The sequence below is a fragment of the Haemaphysalis longicornis genome, unplaced genomic scaffold (assembly GCF_048455015.1).
Source record: "Haemaphysalis longicornis isolate Haplotype H1 unplaced genomic scaffold, Haemaphysalis longicornis Haplotype H1 scaffold_7, whole genome shotgun sequence".
NCBI classification, from domain to species: Eukaryota; Metazoa; Arthropoda; class Arachnida; order Ixodida; family Ixodidae; genus Haemaphysalis; species Haemaphysalis longicornis.
In genome coordinates this window covers 26,291,077-26,311,500 of record NW_027526422.1, presented here as the reverse complement: position 1 = coordinate 26,311,500, position 20,424 = coordinate 26,291,077, and the positions used below count along the sequence as shown (strand labels likewise).

The 20,424-nt window shown below is 46.4% G+C and overlaps 1 protein-coding gene across 1 annotated transcript in view; it reads right to left on the bottom strand.

Annotated features, from left to right (window-relative positions):
• Positions 1-250: 250 nt before the first annotated feature.
• LOC144147355 (neprilysin-11-like) overlaps positions 251-20,424 on the bottom strand; it is a 57,307-nt gene continuing 37,133 nt past the window's right edge. Inside the window, exons 13-17 of the mRNA XM_077679468.1 lie at positions 10,494-10,609; positions 9,013-9,075; positions 3,016-3,114; positions 2,422-2,495; positions 251-395 (exon numbers count right to left, since the gene is read on the bottom strand). Of these exons, the coding sequence (XP_077535594.1) occupies positions 272-395; positions 2,422-2,495; positions 3,016-3,114; positions 9,013-9,075; positions 10,494-10,609 (476 nt within the window). The 3' untranslated portion in view covers positions 251-271. The remainder of the gene's footprint in view (positions 396-2,421; positions 2,496-3,015; positions 3,115-9,012; positions 9,076-10,493; positions 10,610-20,424) is intronic.

The window sequence follows — 20,424 nt, the reverse complement described above, 5'->3', positions numbered from 1 at the left end:
ACGTTCGCAAGAAAAAAGAACAGACAATGGGTATTAACATTTAGCAAACTTTACACCACCATAACCCGAAACAAATCGCTCACGAAATAACTAGTTTACTGTGGGAAATACGTTTGTGGGTTCGAGCATTTCTCCGAACCCAGATGCTTCGACCGCCAAAATTAAAGCTGATAGAAATATTGTACAAAAAATCAGTAGGCGTTTATTACAGGCCGATGAACCACTCTGCACAAAAATATTGGAATTACGGGAATGCAGATGCAAAGTTTATTCAACAACCAGCTGGATTGGGTGGTTTCTTTTCTGGCATCAGAGAACACGTGTCTGCACCCTGAGTCAGATTGCAGCTGAAGGTCTTGTTGAATACCTGGTACGTGTATACAACTTCGTCCAATCTGAAATAACAAATAAAATATTTAGTGCAAATGCTTGAAGATTATTTATAAGTAGAAAGTTCAAAGCACGTTTTCAGTATCTGCACATTTCGGTCAAAGGTTTTGCATCGCATGCTGCTAATAAAAAGTATATTAATTAGAAATTACGTGTCTTCTGCTAGTTTGCTATTACGCAGCCCAACCTAAATTCTCTTCTAATCACATTCCGGCAGTTCTTTTAACTGTCAGGCTTGTTTTATTTCCAGCCATGCAGCATCGAACAAGAGCACATTGTGTTCGCATTCTTTATTTCGTACGTTATTTCATACTTTTGCTGGACCAATTTTAAAAGATTTTTGGTGTGATTGGGTGTCTGGGTTTGAGATTACATGTATACCTCCCCATTTCTTGTCCCTATCATTGCAACGGCAGGGAGTGGGACAAAATGACATTGCTCCTAATCAGACGCCGACGCCAGAGACTACGGCCCGTATATAGAAACAACTGGAATCAACGTTCCTGTAGTTACAGTCCTTCCCCCGAACTTAGCACCAGCGTGGATGCTCCGCTATTTATGCTATTTACTCGATAATTAACATGAGATGGCGACCGTAAAACCACTTCTTACGCCACTTCACGGTAATGTGTGGTACGCGATGCACGCCATTATCCCTCGCGGCAAAGAATACCTTGCCTTCGACGAGTCCCGTGTAATGAATCCGGGCTTTCGGAGGAATAAGCCTCCTCACAATGAAGCGTCCTTCGGCCAAGTATGTATATACAGCCTGCTACTTTTGTTGCTTGTGGTGGGCCGAGCTTTGCAAGGAAACGTTTTCAAGAGGAGGATGTCCAGCATAACTTTGCAAGAGTGTGTAATCCTGGGTATACACAAATTTTTACTCGTTCATATGAAGCGTAGCGATATTGCTCATATTGTAACTAGTGGTGATATCTTTAGCCTCCTGGGTCATCAACAGAGCTCGTGCGTTATTGCTATTGGTAGCTTTCCTGGCCCTTTCCCCTTCTCACCCTCTCCCTATTTTTTTGGCTCTGTTTTAAATACGCTCTACTCGATAGCATGAATGATTCAATTCCCAGTGCCGGCCTCAACTATCAACCACCACAGCACGCGCTCTGCGCGTTCTGATTCATTGATTGATTGATTGACGGGTTTAACGCACCGACGCAACGCAGGCAATGAGGCGCGCCGCAGTGGAGGGCTCCGGATTAATTTTGACCACCTAGGGATCTATAACGTGCTCCGAAATCTCCTACATATGGGCGTTTTTGCCTTTCGCCTCCATCAGAAAAGCGGCCGCCGTGGCCGGGAATTGGACCCGCGACCTCGTGCTCAGCAGCGCAAAGCCTTAGCCACTGAGCCACCGCGGCGGGTGCTCTGTGCGTTCTGGCTACGCATCAGCGCAGAACGCAGACAGGCGCGGATTTATCAAGGTTTAAGTTCTTCCATTATTGTACTTAGTTGAGTTTTTTTCTTTCTCTTAGAGAACGAAATTTTACGGTGGAGAGTTTGATGCACTATGCTGTGAATCTATGTCTGCTTTCCCACAAACAACCTGAATGGCAAAATATCGAATTAGAACGATCAGCGTAACATCCGATTTAAAATTGTGGTATGCACTCTGGCCCTTCAATTAGGCTCAATTAAGCGCAACTTTTTAATTAGATAATTCAACACCACATATAATATATCTTGGTTGGATCCGATGCTTCTGAATTCGCTGTGCTTACTACAGTGATTAGTCCGTCGCGTGTTATGCGGAGAAGCCGGGCAATGACATTGTTCATGGTGTTGTTTTCGCTGTATTATGATGGACGCTGATTTCTGCGCATACAGTCTTAGCATCATTCAGGCGTAACGCATTCTGTGGCATCAAAGAAGCACACATGCATTGCACTGCAAAAATTGTAGATGAGTAATATCCCTATTCCAGCGCATGCTTGCGTGAAGGGTTCTTGCTTAGTTGGCTGATGAAAAATTACAATGTGTGAAGTACACGTCAAAGAAAAAAATATTATGACAACTTACTTATCAGGGAACTTATCTCCATCGTCAGCTCTACTTTGAATGCGGTTCTCATTAAGGCTGTATGGGCAGTACAACTGCAACACAAATTCAATAAATTTTTATACCGATTGAATCGTTCTGGTAAGTCAGAAAGAAAAGAGAACCATGCCAGAGTATTTAGTAAGTTTTTTGTTAAAAGCGTTCATGTCTTGTTGGCAACTTTCTGGAAAATCGCATGTAGGATGTGTGAGATGAAATCAAGATGCTACGCTACAGATAAGTAAATGTTATAATCACGGCAAGCATTAGCACTGCCAAAAGCAAGCAGAAGGTACTTATTCGGCCCTTCGCTTTGCAACCTCCTTATGAGTGTTTATATTTTTTTAAATGAATAAAATTGATTTTATTTCACATTTAAGATATTGCATCATGTAACTTCGCAGCGTCAGACTGGTGTACGGTCACGTAAATGCTAATATGCGTCAACTGCAAATTCCTGCCGTTTAAAAGGTACCCTGTCGGTGCATCGAGTAATCTTTTTCGCGAGTTTTACAAGAAAGACAACCGGGAATTTTGCACTAGAAACAATTTTATCAAGACTGAGTGATTACTCACGCTTCCAAATAAAATAAAAAATATCTTCTCCTCCGAGTTGAGCTTTTCACCAGGTAGTAGGAACGGAGGAGTGTAATTGCTTGTGCTGTTTTTCAAGGCCTGTAAAATAAGAGTTTCGAAAAATATGTTTCTCAAGCGCGACCTAATTACTTGCCTTAAAAATCTTCTCAGGTTTTCTTTTTGCCTGAATTATTAATTCCAGGTCCTCACTAAGAGTAAATTTCCTCTACCGTTGCCCCACCTGTCTTCAAATTATTGTGCTTACGTGCGTGTGCGCGCGTGTGAGTGCGCATGCGTTCCTGCGTGCCTGCTGGGACATATTTAGCACAGTATTTAAATGTAAAACACTGGCACAAACAAGCCCATTTGCCAGGGCCGGGTTTCCAACCAAGTCGCCGCGAGTTTTAAAGTCGTAATTATGTAACCACTCGGCCCCAACCATGCAGTCGGCTGAAAGGAATAAACTTACGGGTTTTCGTTAGAATGCTTTACGTCACGACGACATCCGCGTCGATAAAAATGAATCATACCATTTCGTATAGTGGGCCTCAACTGAATTCAGAAACAGCGAAAACACGGGGCGTTGCTGGCAATAATGTTGAAGTGCCTCAAGAGTATCCTCAAGCGTAAAAAACTGCACCCGTAGCAATCCTGATAATACTATTCCAGGAATTGCCCAAAAAACTGGCCAGATTCAATAGGTTGCTAGGAATATCTGCTAAGTTACCAACTATTTACAAAAAGAAATCGTTTCATTCGGGAAATATGGGACCTACGCACGGTTGGAATTGACCAAGAATAAATAAAACTTCCCCGCAACATGCCGCCAACGCAGGTTTCTTTGCTTGCTGGCTTTCTAAGCCATGCGGTTAATTTCCTTGAAAGAAACACACACAGCGCGCAAAAATAAACAGAACGAAAGACGGAGGGATGTGCAACACACAAAAAAAAGTTCCTGCGTTTTTGCAGCCGCCCCTTTCCATTGGGGCGATTTCCCGTGCAAGCCGGGTGAACTTCCCAAGCGTTGTAGTCCCACACAAGGGCCGAGCGCCAGGCCGGGGAGTCGCTTGTGCCTATTTTACCAGTAGGTGACCGGCGCCACCAAGGAACACGAATTCACATGGTGCCTTCCACAGCCACGATGGACGCTCAACTCGCAACCGCCTGTGGCAGGACATGCCACCAGACTTTTTCACCCCCGGCAATGGCGCAACGCGGCATGATGGTCGGGGGCCCCGCCAGATGGACAAGGGTCAGGGGCCCCTCGATAGGGTAAAGACCGCTTTCCAGACGTGGATTCCCCTTTCAAGGGTCCGAACTCGACCAGGGACGCCTGTGCCCATTAAAGAAACAGGTGGGCGCCCGGCGGCAACAGGATTCGAACCCAGTACCTTCCGCATACAAGGCAAGTGCTGTACCTTTGAGCCACTGCTGCGGTTAAAAGTTACGACCCCTTCCACTGGGGCATTTTCCGGCAAAGTCGGGTAACTTCCCAAGCACTGGATCCCCTGTTCAAGGGGTGCTTGTACCAATTTTGATACTGGTTGGTGCCCAGCGATACCGAAGTACCTACCACTTTCTTGTAACCCAGTAATACGGTCTGGCGTGGTATTACGGTTTCCAGGAACCCCGCAAAGTAGGCGCCGGTTCCCACTTTCAAACTGGTGGGTGGCCAGTGACTGAAGTCGGGGAGCAGCAGCCTCCCACGTATGCCGCAGTGGTAGAGCGTGTCTAAAGCCCTTTATCCCCTGCCAAGGAAGTACAGGGGGTGCTTGTACCCTTTTGGCTGGTGGGTGCCCAGCGGTTCCTGAACCCGCGCGAAGGGGTTCGAGGGACCTCGCACATCGCCTACCACGGCTGCTTGTGGTCAAGCGCCAAGCGTTCGTTCCACCGTCGAGACAAGCTGCGGTACGGGGACGCTTGTACCCTTTAAAGAAACCGGTGGGTATCCGGCGACAGAGGATACGAACCTGGTATCTCCCGCTTACGAGACGAGTGTTTTACCACTCGACCATCGCCGTCGGTTGTCGGGATGTACAACACACAGCGCTTGTGTTGTACATCCCTCCGTCTTTCGTCCTGTTTTTTTGCGCGCTCTGTGTGTTTCTTTCAAGATGATTTACCAACTCGCCCAACTTTCGGGGTTAATTTCCGCATTTGATGCCCACAACGGCTTTTCCAGGAAAAGGGAAAGTGTTCTGTTTTTATTGCGCAGCACGTAAGCGTCGGCTAGTGTGGTTTGGCGGCTTTGTCAGCCTCGCAATCGAGCGAACGAAGGAAACACCGAATACAAAAGGGAAACGGATGAAGAAAGTCTGGCGAAAGTGTGAGGGGTAGGGCGGTATGCCAAGGTGGCGTCACGGAAGCCTACCACGCGCTGCGTGTTGCCCGTACATAGGTCCTTCGATGATCTCCTCGTTGCTCCTTTCTCTTTCAATAAGTAAACTCTCTCTCCTTTTGCTGCGCGCCTCATCCGAACCACGTGACATTTGCTCGGAGGGTTCAAAGACGATTTACAATATGTTAGCCTGCGGCGATGCGCTGAGAGAGCGTGCGCCGCCACATGTTCACTGATCACGTGATCACTTCCTGAGACGCAGCAGCTATGCGCTTGGTCCGAGAAGAGAGCAGTTCGCGCTGCGCGCAAATTTCTCATTAGGGGCTATAGCAATCGTCAGCCATTTTTACCCTCTTCCTGTGGCAATTCCTCGCATTTTAGCCCGATACAGAAGGGGCAGTAAGCTGATGAAGTCGATGGTTGGACGGCATACCGTCTGGTCAGGTAGCCTATACTACAAAACAAGAAACACGGGTCACTGTAGGGGCAGTAGGGGAAAAAAATTCCCCCGCATTTCCCCGAGGGGGAGAATGTGAAAGTGCGAATGCACGGTTGTCGGCCCGCTTGCGGCGCTTGCGCTCGGCCCCCTTAGCCGCTGAGCGGCCGCCTTAGCCGCTGAGCCACCGCGGCGGGTATGCGGGCTGTGTAGACTAAGAGTAGAATAATGGTAGGTAAGAGCACCGAAAACGCAATGAGGGTCGGCCGAGAACTCGATGGAGAGATGAGCTACAAAACTTTCGGGCGCATATCATGGGCTCAGCTAAAACTGGATAGGCATGGATGGAGACTTTAGGTAGAGGCTTTCGTCTTGCAGTGGCCACAACCAGGCTTATGATGGTGACCATGATGAGGCTGGTAATGGTAGTGGTGATGGTGGTGGTGATGATGAGCTGATTAAGGAGTACGTGGCAGGAGCAGAGCTAGGAGAAGGCGGGCTAGTGATATGTTTTCTTCCTTGGGTGATGTTGCGCGCGTTTGGCTGGTGCTTGGTGTTGATCTCCTGTCGTAAAGGGTTTGTCCGGACTGGGGTTGGGTCGTCTTGTATACGGTTGGGTGCGTACGGAAGAATGAGTGGAGGGGTTACCGAAGAGGTGGTCAGCAACGAGTGTACAAAGGCACGTGGAGAATTATGGAGCCTGGAGCATATGAGCTGCAGAATCTTGCAGTTGGTGGCGGCTCGAGAATGAGAGCTATATGTGAAGTAGTGGAGCATTTGTCAAGTTTATTTGTTACTGAGGGTTCATTTAAGTTGGCCGTAAGAAGATCTCCACTTGTGTTGCTGTAGAGTGTGGGTATATTCATGAGCTTGATGAGGAAGAAGGGGTATGCGTTTTCTGAGGGTTGGTTGTGGCACAGTTATTTCAATCGTTTTACGAAGCTGCGCCCTAACGTGGCCCCAGCGTTATCCTGCCATCTATCTCTCTTTTGCATCCTGTTTTCAGGAACGGATTCGACCAATATAAATGAACGAAACGCGGAAGGACTGCGTCCTGTTTGGTAAAAGAACGACACCAAATTTTGAGGCTTGGCGCAAAGTTTAATGCCGAAACGGCATCTTGCAAGGTGGGTGTCAGCCACGGGAGTGGTGTGTATGAGGAAAATTTACTTTGGATGATGCGCTGTCTTTCAAAAGCAGATTTATCATTACCGTCCTGAATCGGAGCCAGAAGTTCCGGGAGTGCTAGTAGGGCTGTCTAGTTCGTGAGTTTGGCTGTCCATGCTCAGACAGCATTTTGGGAAAGGCTACTAGGGGAAATTAAATCAGCTGACCACTACAGAGAGTACCGATTACTTGGCACCATGCAGGGATTTTGCAGTTGAGACTAAAGATGAGGTCATGGTTTGTATTCCTAGAGATGCAATCGCCCAACAACGAGGGAAGAGTAGGGCCATTTGGGAGGGCAAGGTTTTTCTTTTTTTTTCGGACTGTGCGGCGGAGCATGTTCCTTTCCGACAGCCTTACCAGTGTAAGTGTAAATTTAATGCATTTTGACACCCGAGTTTAATTTCCTTTCATCTTACCGGTTATACTCGGTTTGTGCAGGCAGACAACTATGTCACTTTGCTCAATGTTTTTATCAAGCTCATCATTGGACTATTGTATGTTCTTAGAGATTTCACACATTGCAAAACGATACAATTTCGAGGACACCTAAGAACGTCTGATTGGTTGTGAATGGAAAAGTGTTTTTTCGAATTAAACGCTTAACACACTTTGCTTTCTCCTGGCGTTGTCGAGAGAAACACCCATTTTATGGCACTGTGAAGGACTTCACAATCCTTCATGTAAATTTAGATGTTTTGCTTCGCCACCCACCTTAACGCTTTCGAACGCCTTCAAGCTGTCTCCTACGCGTTGTCCCACTGACCGCTTGTAACTTCGCGCAGTTGGAGAGTTGACGAAGACGGTGTGAGTTTTGTTTCATGTCTATTGGCTCGTTTGGCTGCATTCTTCCGCCCTCTTACTTCATCTGGAGCGTACTGGCACGGACAGTCACTGTCGTCTCGCTACTGTCGTGGTTAAGCTCGGGGTATGCGCTATGGAATGCTTCCCAAGGATCCGTTTAACAGCTTACAACGTCGACACTGGCTTTTAATGCGAGAGCATTAGGTGCTTCATAGCATGAAAAACTTTTGCTGTTATTCTGTGCAGAAAATCTCCGCTGCTGGAAATAGTAAAACGCACAATGAGAGGGCGTGTGGGGATTGTTTTCGATAAACTAAATCAATTAGTTGCGAAAGAAAATTCAATACGTTGAAGTTCGCGTGGGAATCAAGCCCGGATCTGCAGAGTAGGAGGCGAGGGCATTCCCACGATGCTCAATCAGCCCGTTACTTGAGGTGGAGACAGTGAGCTTAGTGCGTGCAACGCTGACTTCATATTGCGTGACAGGTTCATGTCATGGCGCGTGCACGGGTCTGTCGGTGCATCCCAGATACCTAGAACTTTGATTAAAAGCGAATGAACTGTCTCCTGTCTTTTCATTATGCTATCAGCGCACATGAGAGAGTTTGTATAGGTCCACTTTAGCAGCACCCGTAACATCCGCTGGCATTCCCTCACGTCAGCAGTATTAAGTTCCTCTCCATAATTTTTTTCCCTCAATGGAACATTTCATGCTTTTGCATTACTAATATGCCAACGCGAACATGCTGTTTTTGTCGGAATAGGTTTGGGGAGGTGGGGCCATAACAGGACGGTTGGTGCGAGCTGCTTAAATTAAAAACTGTTGCAAATAATCTGCAAGGAGGTACGCGCATTCAAATTATGTACTATCTAGAACAGAAGCCTGTGGGACGCACCTTCAGTAGTAAATTACACATCTGCTCTGCCCTGTGGCAATAATTTCTGGTTTCTATTCGCAAGTGATGCATAAAACAGAATCGCATTAACCTCACCAGATTCTTCAGCGCCAGACAGTGGAGAGAATAACTTTGGTTGGGGACACTGCACCTGACACACTTTCGTGCTTCATAGTACGTTAAGTAGTTATTACTAAATGTTAGTTCCTTTTAATTTTAAGAGGCACTATTCTCGCCTGTGGCCAATTACATCTCAGACACTTTATTGCTCCTGTTTTGGTTGTTGTGTGAGCCCAGCTGAAATAAGCAAAGTTTGTCAACCAAAGAAATTGAGGGCTGAAATAAGATGTACAAACCGTGTAAGAAATCCGTACTCCAAGGTAATCTTGCATCGTCTCAAGCTTGTGAGTGCGGTAGATCTATAGAAGAAAAACGCAAACAGAAGGAAATGAAGCATAGGAAACTAAACTGCAAGCGGGAACTTCTGCGACACAACTGCTAATGCGTCTTGGGGTGTTTTGTACGAGGCCGCCGAATAATAGAAATATGGTTAGTTCGTCAGCGCGGCTGCACTATAGAATGTAGAATAAAATTGTCTGCTTAGACGTATAATTTTTATGAAAGCGCCTTGCTGCTGTAGCAGGTAATGAAGGCATGGGACAGTAAATAATAGTAATAACGTTGTTCTATCTGTTGCGAATATACTAGTCAGACTTATAAAACAAGGCCTACTATTCCCCCTTTCCATTAGAATTTTGATTTAACAGCAAAAATGTTAATCGTATCGGTATTTAGTGGGAGGATGCCCGAGTCAGCTTCCTCCAATAAGTAAACCTTTCCATTTTCTCAGCGCAAAGAAATGTGGGTCTTCTGTGCACAACAAATCGCGCTTTATCAAGTCAGCTAACGGTAATACCTCTAGAAAAAATAGGATCACAAAAGAAACAAATTATGATATCATAGAATCGAAAATTCTTATATTTAAAATAAAACATGGCAACAAATTTCCACAAAATCAGAGGAGTGTCTACTAATGTTTAGCATTTTATGCTGCTTGCATACATTATGAGTCCTTTGGGTCCAAATGTGGCTATGCGTAGCCAAAGACGTTGGGTCATTTTATTGTTATTGTTTTCAAGTTTCCTTTGGTTCTTTTCGTCAATGAATTAAATTTGGTTGCTGCCCGCCTTTACTTCGCCAATTAGGTCTTTTCCGCAGATGCAAGGCGAAGTGCGGGGTAGGTGCGTTTTCGCTATTTCTCATCTGTATTTACAATATTCTTTAGGAACGTTTTTAGTTTGATAATATTTTTTTCACAAGATGTCTAAAATAAATATTTTTGGCCTTAATTTTATAGTTTTTTTAGTAAAAGAGTTGTTTTTATTTTTTGATTTTCGATATTCTGTCGGAACAGCTTTCTCTATTTACGCTATTATAACGATTTAAATTGTGATTTCGCCGAATTTTCAATTTCTGTACAAATGCACGGTTTTACACGGTTTGCCAATTTTTGCTATTTGTTATTTGTATTTCCAGCGTTCTTTTCTTTCCCGGCAGTTTTTGTTTAACCGATGTTTTTTAGATGAAATGTCTATGATGCACATTTTTTATACCGTCAGTTCATTTTTTTTTTACATGTTTCTTTTTTTCAGATTTTTTGGCTGTGTTGATTTTTCAAAATTCCGCTGGACCAATTACCTCCATTTACGCTATTACAACGCTGTTACCGCCAGCAATTCTCCAGTTTTGTGCGAATGCAGTGCGTTACACGGTCCTGGCTATGGGGTACTCGGCAAAGAATGCTACGCATTAAATTTGGTCAATATTTAGCACTTACAGTTGTATCATTGCATTCCTCTGTATTGTTCAGACACGATGACCTATTGCAGAAGTTATCTCTGGTCGCGTTGTCCCAGTTGTTCTTATTGTATCTTCCTGTTTCTTTGGAGAGATCTGCATTTAGTTTCGAAATTTCAAACACGTAGTTGTTAAAATCACGTGTTAATTTGTTTTGAGTCAGATAGAGTCAACAAGTTGAAACTCAGAGAGAGTACGATTGCGGAAGTCCAAATACCATTCAGTAATGAGACATACTTTCTGTTTACACTGGCGGGTCAAAACAATTTTGTGCTACAGGAACCTATTTCTGTTATTCCTTAAGTCCATAGTACTAGCCCGGGTTGAACCAAGCAGGAGGGCCGACTCAGTATAAAACACGAACAAATATACAGCACACAAGAGTAGCAGCAAATTATGTCAAATATGGCATGCCAAACTTAGAACGATACATGAAAACAATTCAGTACAAAAACCAAGCAACCGCTAATAAGCAAAACAGCACAGTGCTAGCTTTATGACAGCAGTATACCTTAATGCAGATATAGGCAAGTTATTGCAGTCGGTTACCTTACGGGGGAAGAAAGCAGCTTCAACGACCCCTCTGTCGAAACAACGAGGGGTGAACGCGAAGCTTTTCAAAATCGAGTCCCACACCAAACGAACGAGCCCACAAGCAAGCCCCTGCTTCTTATCAAGATGGTTTACGGCACTGCGATTGAGCTCTCTCTAGTGTTTTACTGATACGGGCGTTCTACAGCTTCCCCCAGCGTTACGCCACTGTCGACGTCAGACGGAAAGCTGCGTGTTGTGTCTAATTTTGCACGTCCAGGCAGCCCTCTCCAAATCCAAACTGCTTCGACCATGCGAGAATGGCGCAATGGGATATAGCTCGGCTTTATAACGCCAGGGGCCCAGGTACTATTCGACCGCTTGAAGTGTTTTAATTTTCACTTTTGATTTGACCGATTTCATTTGATTGTGATGTTTAACGCGCTGGCGCTACTCAGGAGATGAGGCACGCCATTGTAGCACCGGATTAATTTTGGCCGCCTGGGGATCTTTAACGTGCGCCGAAATTTCGAACACATGGGCGGTTTTGCTTTCCGCCTCGATAAGAAAAGCGGCCGCTGCGGTCGGGTATCGAACCCGCGTCTTTGGGTTCAGCAGCACAACGCCTTAGCCACTGAGCCACTTCAACGGGTGATTACTAGCACCGCGACAATGCAAATAAACAATGATCATCATCACCAGCCTGTCTACGGCCACTGCAGGGCAAAGGCCTCTCCCATTATTCTCCAATTACCTCGGTCCTGTGCCAACTGTGACCAATTTATCCCCGCAAACTTCTTGATCTCATCTGCCCATCTAACTTTCTGCCGCCCCCTGCAGCGCTTGCCTTCTCTAGGGATCCACTCTGTTACCCTTAATGACCAGCGGTTATCTTGCCTTCGCATTACATGCCCTGCCCAAGTCCATTTCTTCTTCTTAATTTCTACTAATATGTCTTTAACACCAGTTTGCTCCCTGACCCACTCCGCTCTCTTCTTGTCCCTTAATGTTACACCTATCATTTTCCGCTCCATTGCCCGCTGAGTCGTTCTCAATTTAAGTTGAACCCTCTTAGTGAGCCTCCAAGTTTCTGCCCCGTAGGTGAGTACCGGTAAGATGCAGCTGTCATACACTTTCTTCTTCAACGACAATGGTAGGCTGCTATTCATTATCTGAGAATGTCTGCCATATGCACCCCACCCCATTCTGATCCTTCTAATTATCTCTGCCTCATGGTTGGGATCTGGGGTCACAACTTGGCCTAAGTATATATATTCGCTTACCACTTCCACTGCCTCGCCATCTATCTCAAACTGCTGTGCTGTCCCGAGGTTATTGATCATTACTTTAGTTTTCTGCATATTAATTTTCAGGCCCACGGTTCTACTCTGTTCGCCCAGTGCGGAAAGCATGCTTTGCAATTCGTCCCCCGAGTTACTTAGCAAGGCAACGTCATCAGCAAATCTGAGGTTACTGAGGTATTCTCCATTAACCCTTACTCCCACCTGTTCCCAATCCAACGTTCTGAATACTTCTTGTAAGCATGCTGTGAATGACATTGGAGAGATTGTGTCTCCTTGTCTGACACCCTTCCTTATAGGTATTTTACTGCTCTCCTTATGGAGGATGATGGTAGCTGTAGACCCATTATAGATATCCTCTAGTATTCATACATAATGCTCATCTACCCCCTGGTTCCGTAATGCCTGAATGACTGCTAGGGTTTCGACCGAGTAAAATGCTTTCTCATAATCTATGAAGGCTATATATAGGGGTTGAGTATACTCAGCGCACTTCTCTATCACCTGATTGATCGTGTGAATATGGTCCATTGTTGAATAACCTTTACGGAACCCTGCTTGTTCTTTAGGTTGACTGAAATCTAAGGTTGCAGAGATTCGGTTAGCGATTACCTTGGTAAATACCTTGTAGACGACTGACAGTAAGCTGATCGGCCTGTAGTTTTTCAAGTCCTTCATGTCGCCTTTCTTATGGATTAGGATGATGTTCGCGTTCTTCCAAGATTCCGGTACCATTGCGGTCATTAGGCATTGCGTATACAGGTTTGCCAGTTTTTCAAGTACAATTTCTCCGCCATCCTTCAGGAGGTCTGCTGTTATCTGATCCTCACCAGGTGCTTTGCCCCCTTTCATTTCTTTCAAAGCCTTCCTTACTTCTTCGGTCGTTACTGGTGGGATGTCTATCTCCTCTGAACTACTGTCTCGTTCGGCATTATCCTGTATGTCCCGGCTACTGTACAGATCCCTATAGAACTCCTCGGCCACTGTGACTATTTTATCCCTATTTGTGATGACATTGCCTTGCTTATCCTTAAGTGCATACATCTGATTTTTCCCCACGCCAAGACGTCTCTTTACTGCTTTCAGGCTACCTCCGTTCTTTACAGCGTATTCGATCCTCTCCATATTATACTTCCGTATGTCAGCTGTCTTGCGCTTATTGATTAACTTCGAGAGCTCTGCTAGTTCTATTCTGTCAGCTGCGGTGGAGATTCTCATGGTTTGCCGTTTCCTGATTAGATCTTTCGTCTCCTGTGAAAGTTTACCAGTATCCTGTCTAGCCATAGTGCCCCCGACTTCTACTGCACACTCCGTGAGAATGCGTGTAAGGTTGTCGCTGGCTTCCTGTGTCGTAAGCTCGGCTTCCTCGTTAAGGGCGGAATATCGGTTCTGCAGCGCGATCCTGAATTCTTCTACTTTACGTCTTACTGTTTGCTCATTTATCGGCTTCTTTCGTACTAGCTTGTTGCGGTCCCTCCTCAACTCTAGCCTAATTCGAGATCTTGCCATACGGTGGTCACTACACCTTACCCTTCCGAGCACTTCCACATCCTGCACGACGCCAGGGTTATCGCATAATATGAAGTCTATTTCATTTTTGTGCTCCCCATTCGGGCTCCTCCAGGTCCACTTCCGACTCTCCCGTTTACAGAAGAAGGTATTCATTATGCGTAGGTTATTCCGTTCTGCAAGCTCAACTAGTAGGTCCCCCCTGCTATTTCTACAGCCCAGACCATAGTTCCCAACTGCCTTGTCTCCAGCCTGATTGTTGCCTACTTTAGCATTGAAGTCCCCCATAACTACAGTATACTGCGTTTGTACTTTAGACATTGCCGATTCCACATCTTCATAGAGGCGTTCCACTGCTTGGTCGTCGTGGCTGGATGTGGGCGCGTAGCCCTGCACCACCTTGAGCTTGTACCTCTTATTGAGCCTAATTACAAGAGCTGCTACCCTTTCGTTAATGCTGTAGTATTCGTCTATGTTGCCAGCTATGCTTTTATTGACTAGAAATCCCACTCCCAGTTCTCTTCTGTCCTCTAGACCATGGTAACATAAGACGTGTCCATTTTTCAGCACCGTAAAGGCTTCGCCTGCCCTCCTAACCTCGCTAGGCCCTATTACATCCCATTTAATGCCCTCTAATTCCTCGAACAACACCTCGAGACTTGCTTCGCTAGATAAGGTTCGCACGTTAAACGTTGCCAGGTTCAGATTCCATTGGCGGCCTGTCCGGATCCAGTGATTCTTAGCACCCTCTGCTGCGTCACAGGTCTGACCGCCGCCGTGGTCAGTTGCTTCGCAGCCGCTGGGGACTGAGGGCCGAGGGTTAGTTGGCGTATTCATGGGAGGTTGTGGCCGGTACTACACCAGGGTGGCCAATCCTGCTCTGGTGAGGGAGTGCATTACCGGCAATGGTCGCCGGGGTCAGGCCGCACCCCAAGCCCCTTTGTGCAATTCCATCAATACGCGGATTTTTTTTTTTTAATCCGGTGGGAATTGTCCGGCACCGGGATTCGAACCACGGTCCTTCTGCACGCGAGGCGGGTGTTCTACCTCTACGCCATCGCTGCATCTTAAACGTACAGTGGTAAACAATGATACTGGGGCTTAACTATATGTCCGGCAATTCTCACCTACAACAGCTCCGCCATTCAAGTCTAGCGCGTGAGTGCAAGCTAGTCTGAATTTTTAAAGTTGAGATTGAATAACTTTTACAAATACCCGCCGCGGTGGCTCGGTGGCTAAGGCGTTGCGCTGCTGAGCACGAGGTCGCGGGTTCGATTCCCGGCCGCGGCGGCCGCTTTTCTGATGGAGGCGAAAAGCAAAAACGCCCGTGTGTACGAGATTTCGGCGCACGTTAAAGAACCCCAGGTGGTCAAAATTAATCCGGAGCCCTCCACTACGGCGCGCCTCATCGCCTGCGTTGCGTCGGCGCGTTAAACCCCGCAATCAATCCATCAAACTTTTACAAATAATGTGATACAGAAACACCTATGCTACCAACAAAATTGGTCGCCATCCCGCCCTCAAAAGTGGATGTCCAGCCATGTTGTTGTAAACTACTACAAATGGTGATGAAGGCGGGCAAGAAATGTTTCTCTTCGGCTCGATTAGCTTGTCGGTTGCGCTCGGCTAGTGTCACTATATAAGGGTACATAGTACGGCACTCTTTTTTCCTATCGTTCTGTGCACCGCCGTCATGATCATTAGTCAGTTCGCATTACGTGACATTTGTTTACACTGCGACGGTTCATGGACGCTCAACGTGAACGGAAAAGACCCTAAAGTCGTATACACCGACGCCTCCTGGTGCAGGGGCATGCCTTACGCAACGACAACGGTATCGTCCGAGAATAGTCTCTTGTAAGCGCAACAGTCAAGTTCATGGACATCACTGAAGCGGAGGAGATGGCAATTGTTCTGGCCCTCACTCAGACGCTAGCACAAACGATTGTCACCGACTCGCAACAAGCATATCGCATGTACCAATCGATAGGCGTCTTTATAGACCCTTGGATTTCTGCAGAACGAAATAGCAAATCGAAAAATCAAATTGGTGTGAACGCCTTCTCACGCGTCCATGGAAGGTAAAGAGTTTGCCCACAAACAAGCCTGCGCACTCGTAACCCAGGCTGCGGAGGAAGGCTGCATGGGAGTACTGCCCGCTCATCACTTTCAGCGAAATAACGCAACACTATCGGCTAGAAAGACACACACTCCCTCCACCTAATCCTAGCTTCTCTTTAGTAAACAGCAGCAGAAAATTTCGCCTCCTTCAGTCTGGATCCTTCCCCCGCCCAACAAGGCTACACCTCATGTTCCAGTAGCAATATTCTGCCGAATGCAAAATTAAAAAAAAAAACAGGATCACTCCGCCACATAATTCGGGAGTGCGACTATAGCACAGAAACTTCACCCCTCCTTCATTCCCCACCCCCTCTTCTAGAGAGCAATGAGAGATTTCGATGTCCAGCTCCTCACTGGCGACCCAGCTGGCGCTGGTCAACTTTTCGCAAGCGGCCATGACGTGATAAGGGCTTCAGTGAACAAGAAACCACTCCCAACGAGCCACAAGACCCACTTTAGAACCTCAATAAATGTATTCTCCCTCTGCCTCTCTTGTTGATGTGTTTTAATCGCTCAACTCTGGTACGTTTGTCCTTCCTGCTCTGCGGTTGCGCGCGACTGACGTCGTTCCGAATGCGAATCAAAGATAACGCGTGTAACGGCATTTCATCAGCAGAAGTGTGTCCAAAGATGCGGCAAATGCTGGGTCCTGCCTGGCAAGACGCATACGCTAGGCGTCCTGGGCAAGAACTTGGGCAAGAGAGAGAGAGAGAGAAACAGAAGACTTTATTTGGGAACAGGTGGTGGCCATCCGGGCAGCCCTAGTCCAGGCTGTCTTCTGAATTGACTGATACTTGGACGGAAGAAGGTATAGAGTTTTATTCTAGAGGGCAAACAATGCATCACACTCACAAACAGTACTTACGGGTAGTCAGAGATCAAAGAACCATCCTTCCCTACCCTAGAAAATTCGCCCGCCCAGGCGCTGTCCTCATTCGACGAGCACAAACCTGCACTCTACCAACACAACACTAGATAGACGGGCTTCTGGTGCGCCGATTCTCACAGTTCGGCGTCATAAGGGCTCATAATACCCCAACAATGAACACACTCTGTGGACATGCCCAAGCATACAAGCCACCCTGAGATCTTCCCTCCAGCCAATTTCTGCGACAAAGCACCCCTCTCGCTGGGAGGCATGGGTACACCGCACCACCTACGGAGCTTTAAGAGCTGTATTGGATCACGCTAGTGAACTACATTCAAAACACGCCAGGACTACGTAAGTCCCCGTAACCCTACCAAGACGCCAAGCCGTCCTTTGGACACAGGCTTCAAATACAAGTTGAACTCTCTCTCTCTCTCTCTCTCTCTCTCTCTCTCTCTCTCTCTCTCTCTCTCTCTCTCTCTCTCTCTCTCTCTCTATGTTTTACTCCCGCGTCGGAGGCGTGTTACCGTCTGCGTAACACGCCAACCTAAACCGCTCGAGCACAAGCCTTGCTGCTCGTGCACGCCGCCCCCATTTCGCACCCCCCCCCCCCCCCAACTCCCACCCCATCCCGCTCCGGACAATTGCACGTGTTAAAGGGTTACCGGGGATGTTCGCGTACTTAGACGGAATAGACACCGGCCAAAACGTCGGCTGGGAACCCTTCAATGTACTCGGGTCTGTACGGAAAAAGCGCCGGCCTGTACGTCACTCGAGGAGTCCTTCAAGAAGTCAACACAAAACACTGCCTTGGGAGACGAAAAATTTCCGTGCTACGCCGATTCGCCCGCGGACGCCATATGAGGAAGCCGAGGCATATGCAGCGTCGCTAAAGAAGACTAAGACAAAACACGCCCATCACTATCTGTTTCGAGCAGAACAAAAACAAAATAGAAAGAAATACCCGCGCACTATCTTAAATGATAGGACGCAGACAGTGCGAATGCAGGAGAATTAAATAATTCAGGAAACCTTCATTGCATTCATCATTGTCGGAGCAAGAAGGGAGGGTAATAGCGTGAGCGATGGTAGCGGGAAAGAGGATAAGGAGTGACGTGGCAGGGGGAACAATGTATTATCGTTGTTCAACGACATTTGCTGCGAAGCACGCAGATATGCGGTCATGCTTCCTTCCTTTTTATTTTATTTTTGAGGTGGGAGGGGATCCTTAGTTGCCGTGATTTGGGAGTCATAGAAGTGCGGTAGATTTTTCAATTATTACGTAGTTGGAGGACCGCGCTTGTTTCTTTTCTTTGTCATCATTGTCTTTTGCCACGTGGTGCGCTCTATGCACGATTAGGAACCAGCCACGGGAGAAAACAAAGCGAATAATATCAACACCGAAAATTGGTGCCGTACCCCTTTAAGCCTTGAAAGGTTATTGTTTACCGTACGGCGTGATGCCGCTGAGGATAAGCAATTGCCCACGACTCATTGCAAGGCTATGTTTCCCTTAGCCAGCAGCACACCCACTCCCTGTTTGTGGATTCCTTGCACACTGCTCGCATGAACCTGAGCTAGGAATGCAACCATGTCAAGTAGTCACATTTATGTCGACAAACACGCCGCCTGGGCTTTCCACCGCAGGGTTGAACTCTGTTAGTGGTAAAGAAGCCATGATATTCGCCCCGAGCGCGAACACAGTCGGCCCCTGGCGGCGGCGGGACGAACCGCTCCTAGTGTGGATGGCGCTCTCACGTCGTCTGCTTTTTCACGTTGCGTGCGGCGCAAGACGCGTGCTGCACACGACAAAACAACCAATGTGTGTGCTCGTTTGGCAGTAAGCAATGACATAGTTACCTCTGCTTGTGCATTTCCTCTAGAAACGCAATAATCAGCGGCCGTTGAGGGTTAATACGCTGGTTTAATTCCACGAAACATCTTCGCCGTGGTCACCGCTTGAGTGTGAAACGTGTTATAAACATTGCTTCCACACATTGCATTTTTCGTATTGTTGAGTGCAGTCGTCTACCGTTTCGGGAACGTCGAAGGGTGCTTTTTAAAGGTGGCGTGGTGATCATTTAAAGGATAAAAGTTTAGTACGCGAAACGGGTAAGAAGCGACAAGACCTGTGCATACACGTGCAAATTCCACACCCTTGTAAAATTGCGCTGTGTCCTTATAGAAAGAAGAAACAAACAAAAACATTTACACTGCACACGACCAGTGCGCTATCTCCCATACATTACCGGTCACGTACTTTACACCCGCAAGCGCCTGTGGGATCGTGTCCTTCCCGTACCTTTCCTAAAATAAATACCATTTTTGGACAGTCGTTTTTTATACTGAGGAGGAGGAATAAACATTTATTCAACTGTATCGAGTTGCTAATTTTACGCATTATTTAAAAAACGGTTCTATGGATGCGCAAGAGTATTGGAGGGGGTATTTTTCTGTAAAATTAAGCAGTTGTGAGTTTGCGTCTGTCATGTGGCATTTCGTGTGTCATTTTCATATATATCATTTTCAAATCCGACATGAATCACCTTGTCCAGAAACGTGTCTCACTCAGCATAACCAAATACCTAATATGGTAACGTCTTAACCTCTTAAGGTGGACCTAAGTTTAAAGAAAGCGAAGAAAACGCGTAATATAATGCACGTTGTTGCCCACATGTGTGAGGGGTGTGTGCCATGACTCGCTGTTTTTTTTTTAATTTTTTCCCCACAATACTTGCTTTCAATACAATTTTGAAAAAGGCGAGCCACAATTCCTGGACAATCTCGGACCAAAGGGGGGTTAATCAGTTTTGAAAATACCAGTTAAAGTACTGCTTTTTCACCGCTACAGAACACGACGCCTAGTGTAGTTTCGATTGTAAGTAATACTGATAACCATAGTTTGGCTCTTCGCGTTACATGCGTTCTCTTCCCGCTGCTCTTGCAACGTTAGCAGGACCTCCACCCCCCCCCCCCCCTCTTCCAGAAAAAAAAAATAGAAATGCACAGAATTTTATTTTTAACCAATCCTTAAGAATTAAATACCAAGACAAAGGCGATATTCAGTTTACAAAACCAAGTAGTTACCGGGAACCCGTTGCGCTGATTCGCAACGACAAATAAAAAGGAAATGTTTTACTACATCTGCAACAGCGCAACTTCATTTTTGCCATCTTTAGGGTTCGTAAGCGACCTTATACGCAAGAATGCAAACACATCTCGCTGTTGCAGGCACCTGTTAGATTTTAAAAGGAACGCAAATGGTCAACAGAGCAGCCGTAACAGAAAATTTGTGCTCACTGTGAGGCCCCAGAAGCTTGGTTTGCACACTGTAAACCTGCTTGTCACTTTGCAAAAACCTAGCTAAACATGAGATGCTGATTGTTCTGCGTGCGTTGACAATTCAATTCTCAAGTTCACTTGCGACGAAAGCCGTAAATAAGTGATCTGAAACCGTTATTCATCAAACCTTCCTTCAGAGTGGCTAAAATTTCATTTAAAAGACCCGTTAGAGCGGTTACATTTACATCTCTGCGCAGATCAAAATTCAGTAATTTTATGTTGCCTTTTGAACACACAAA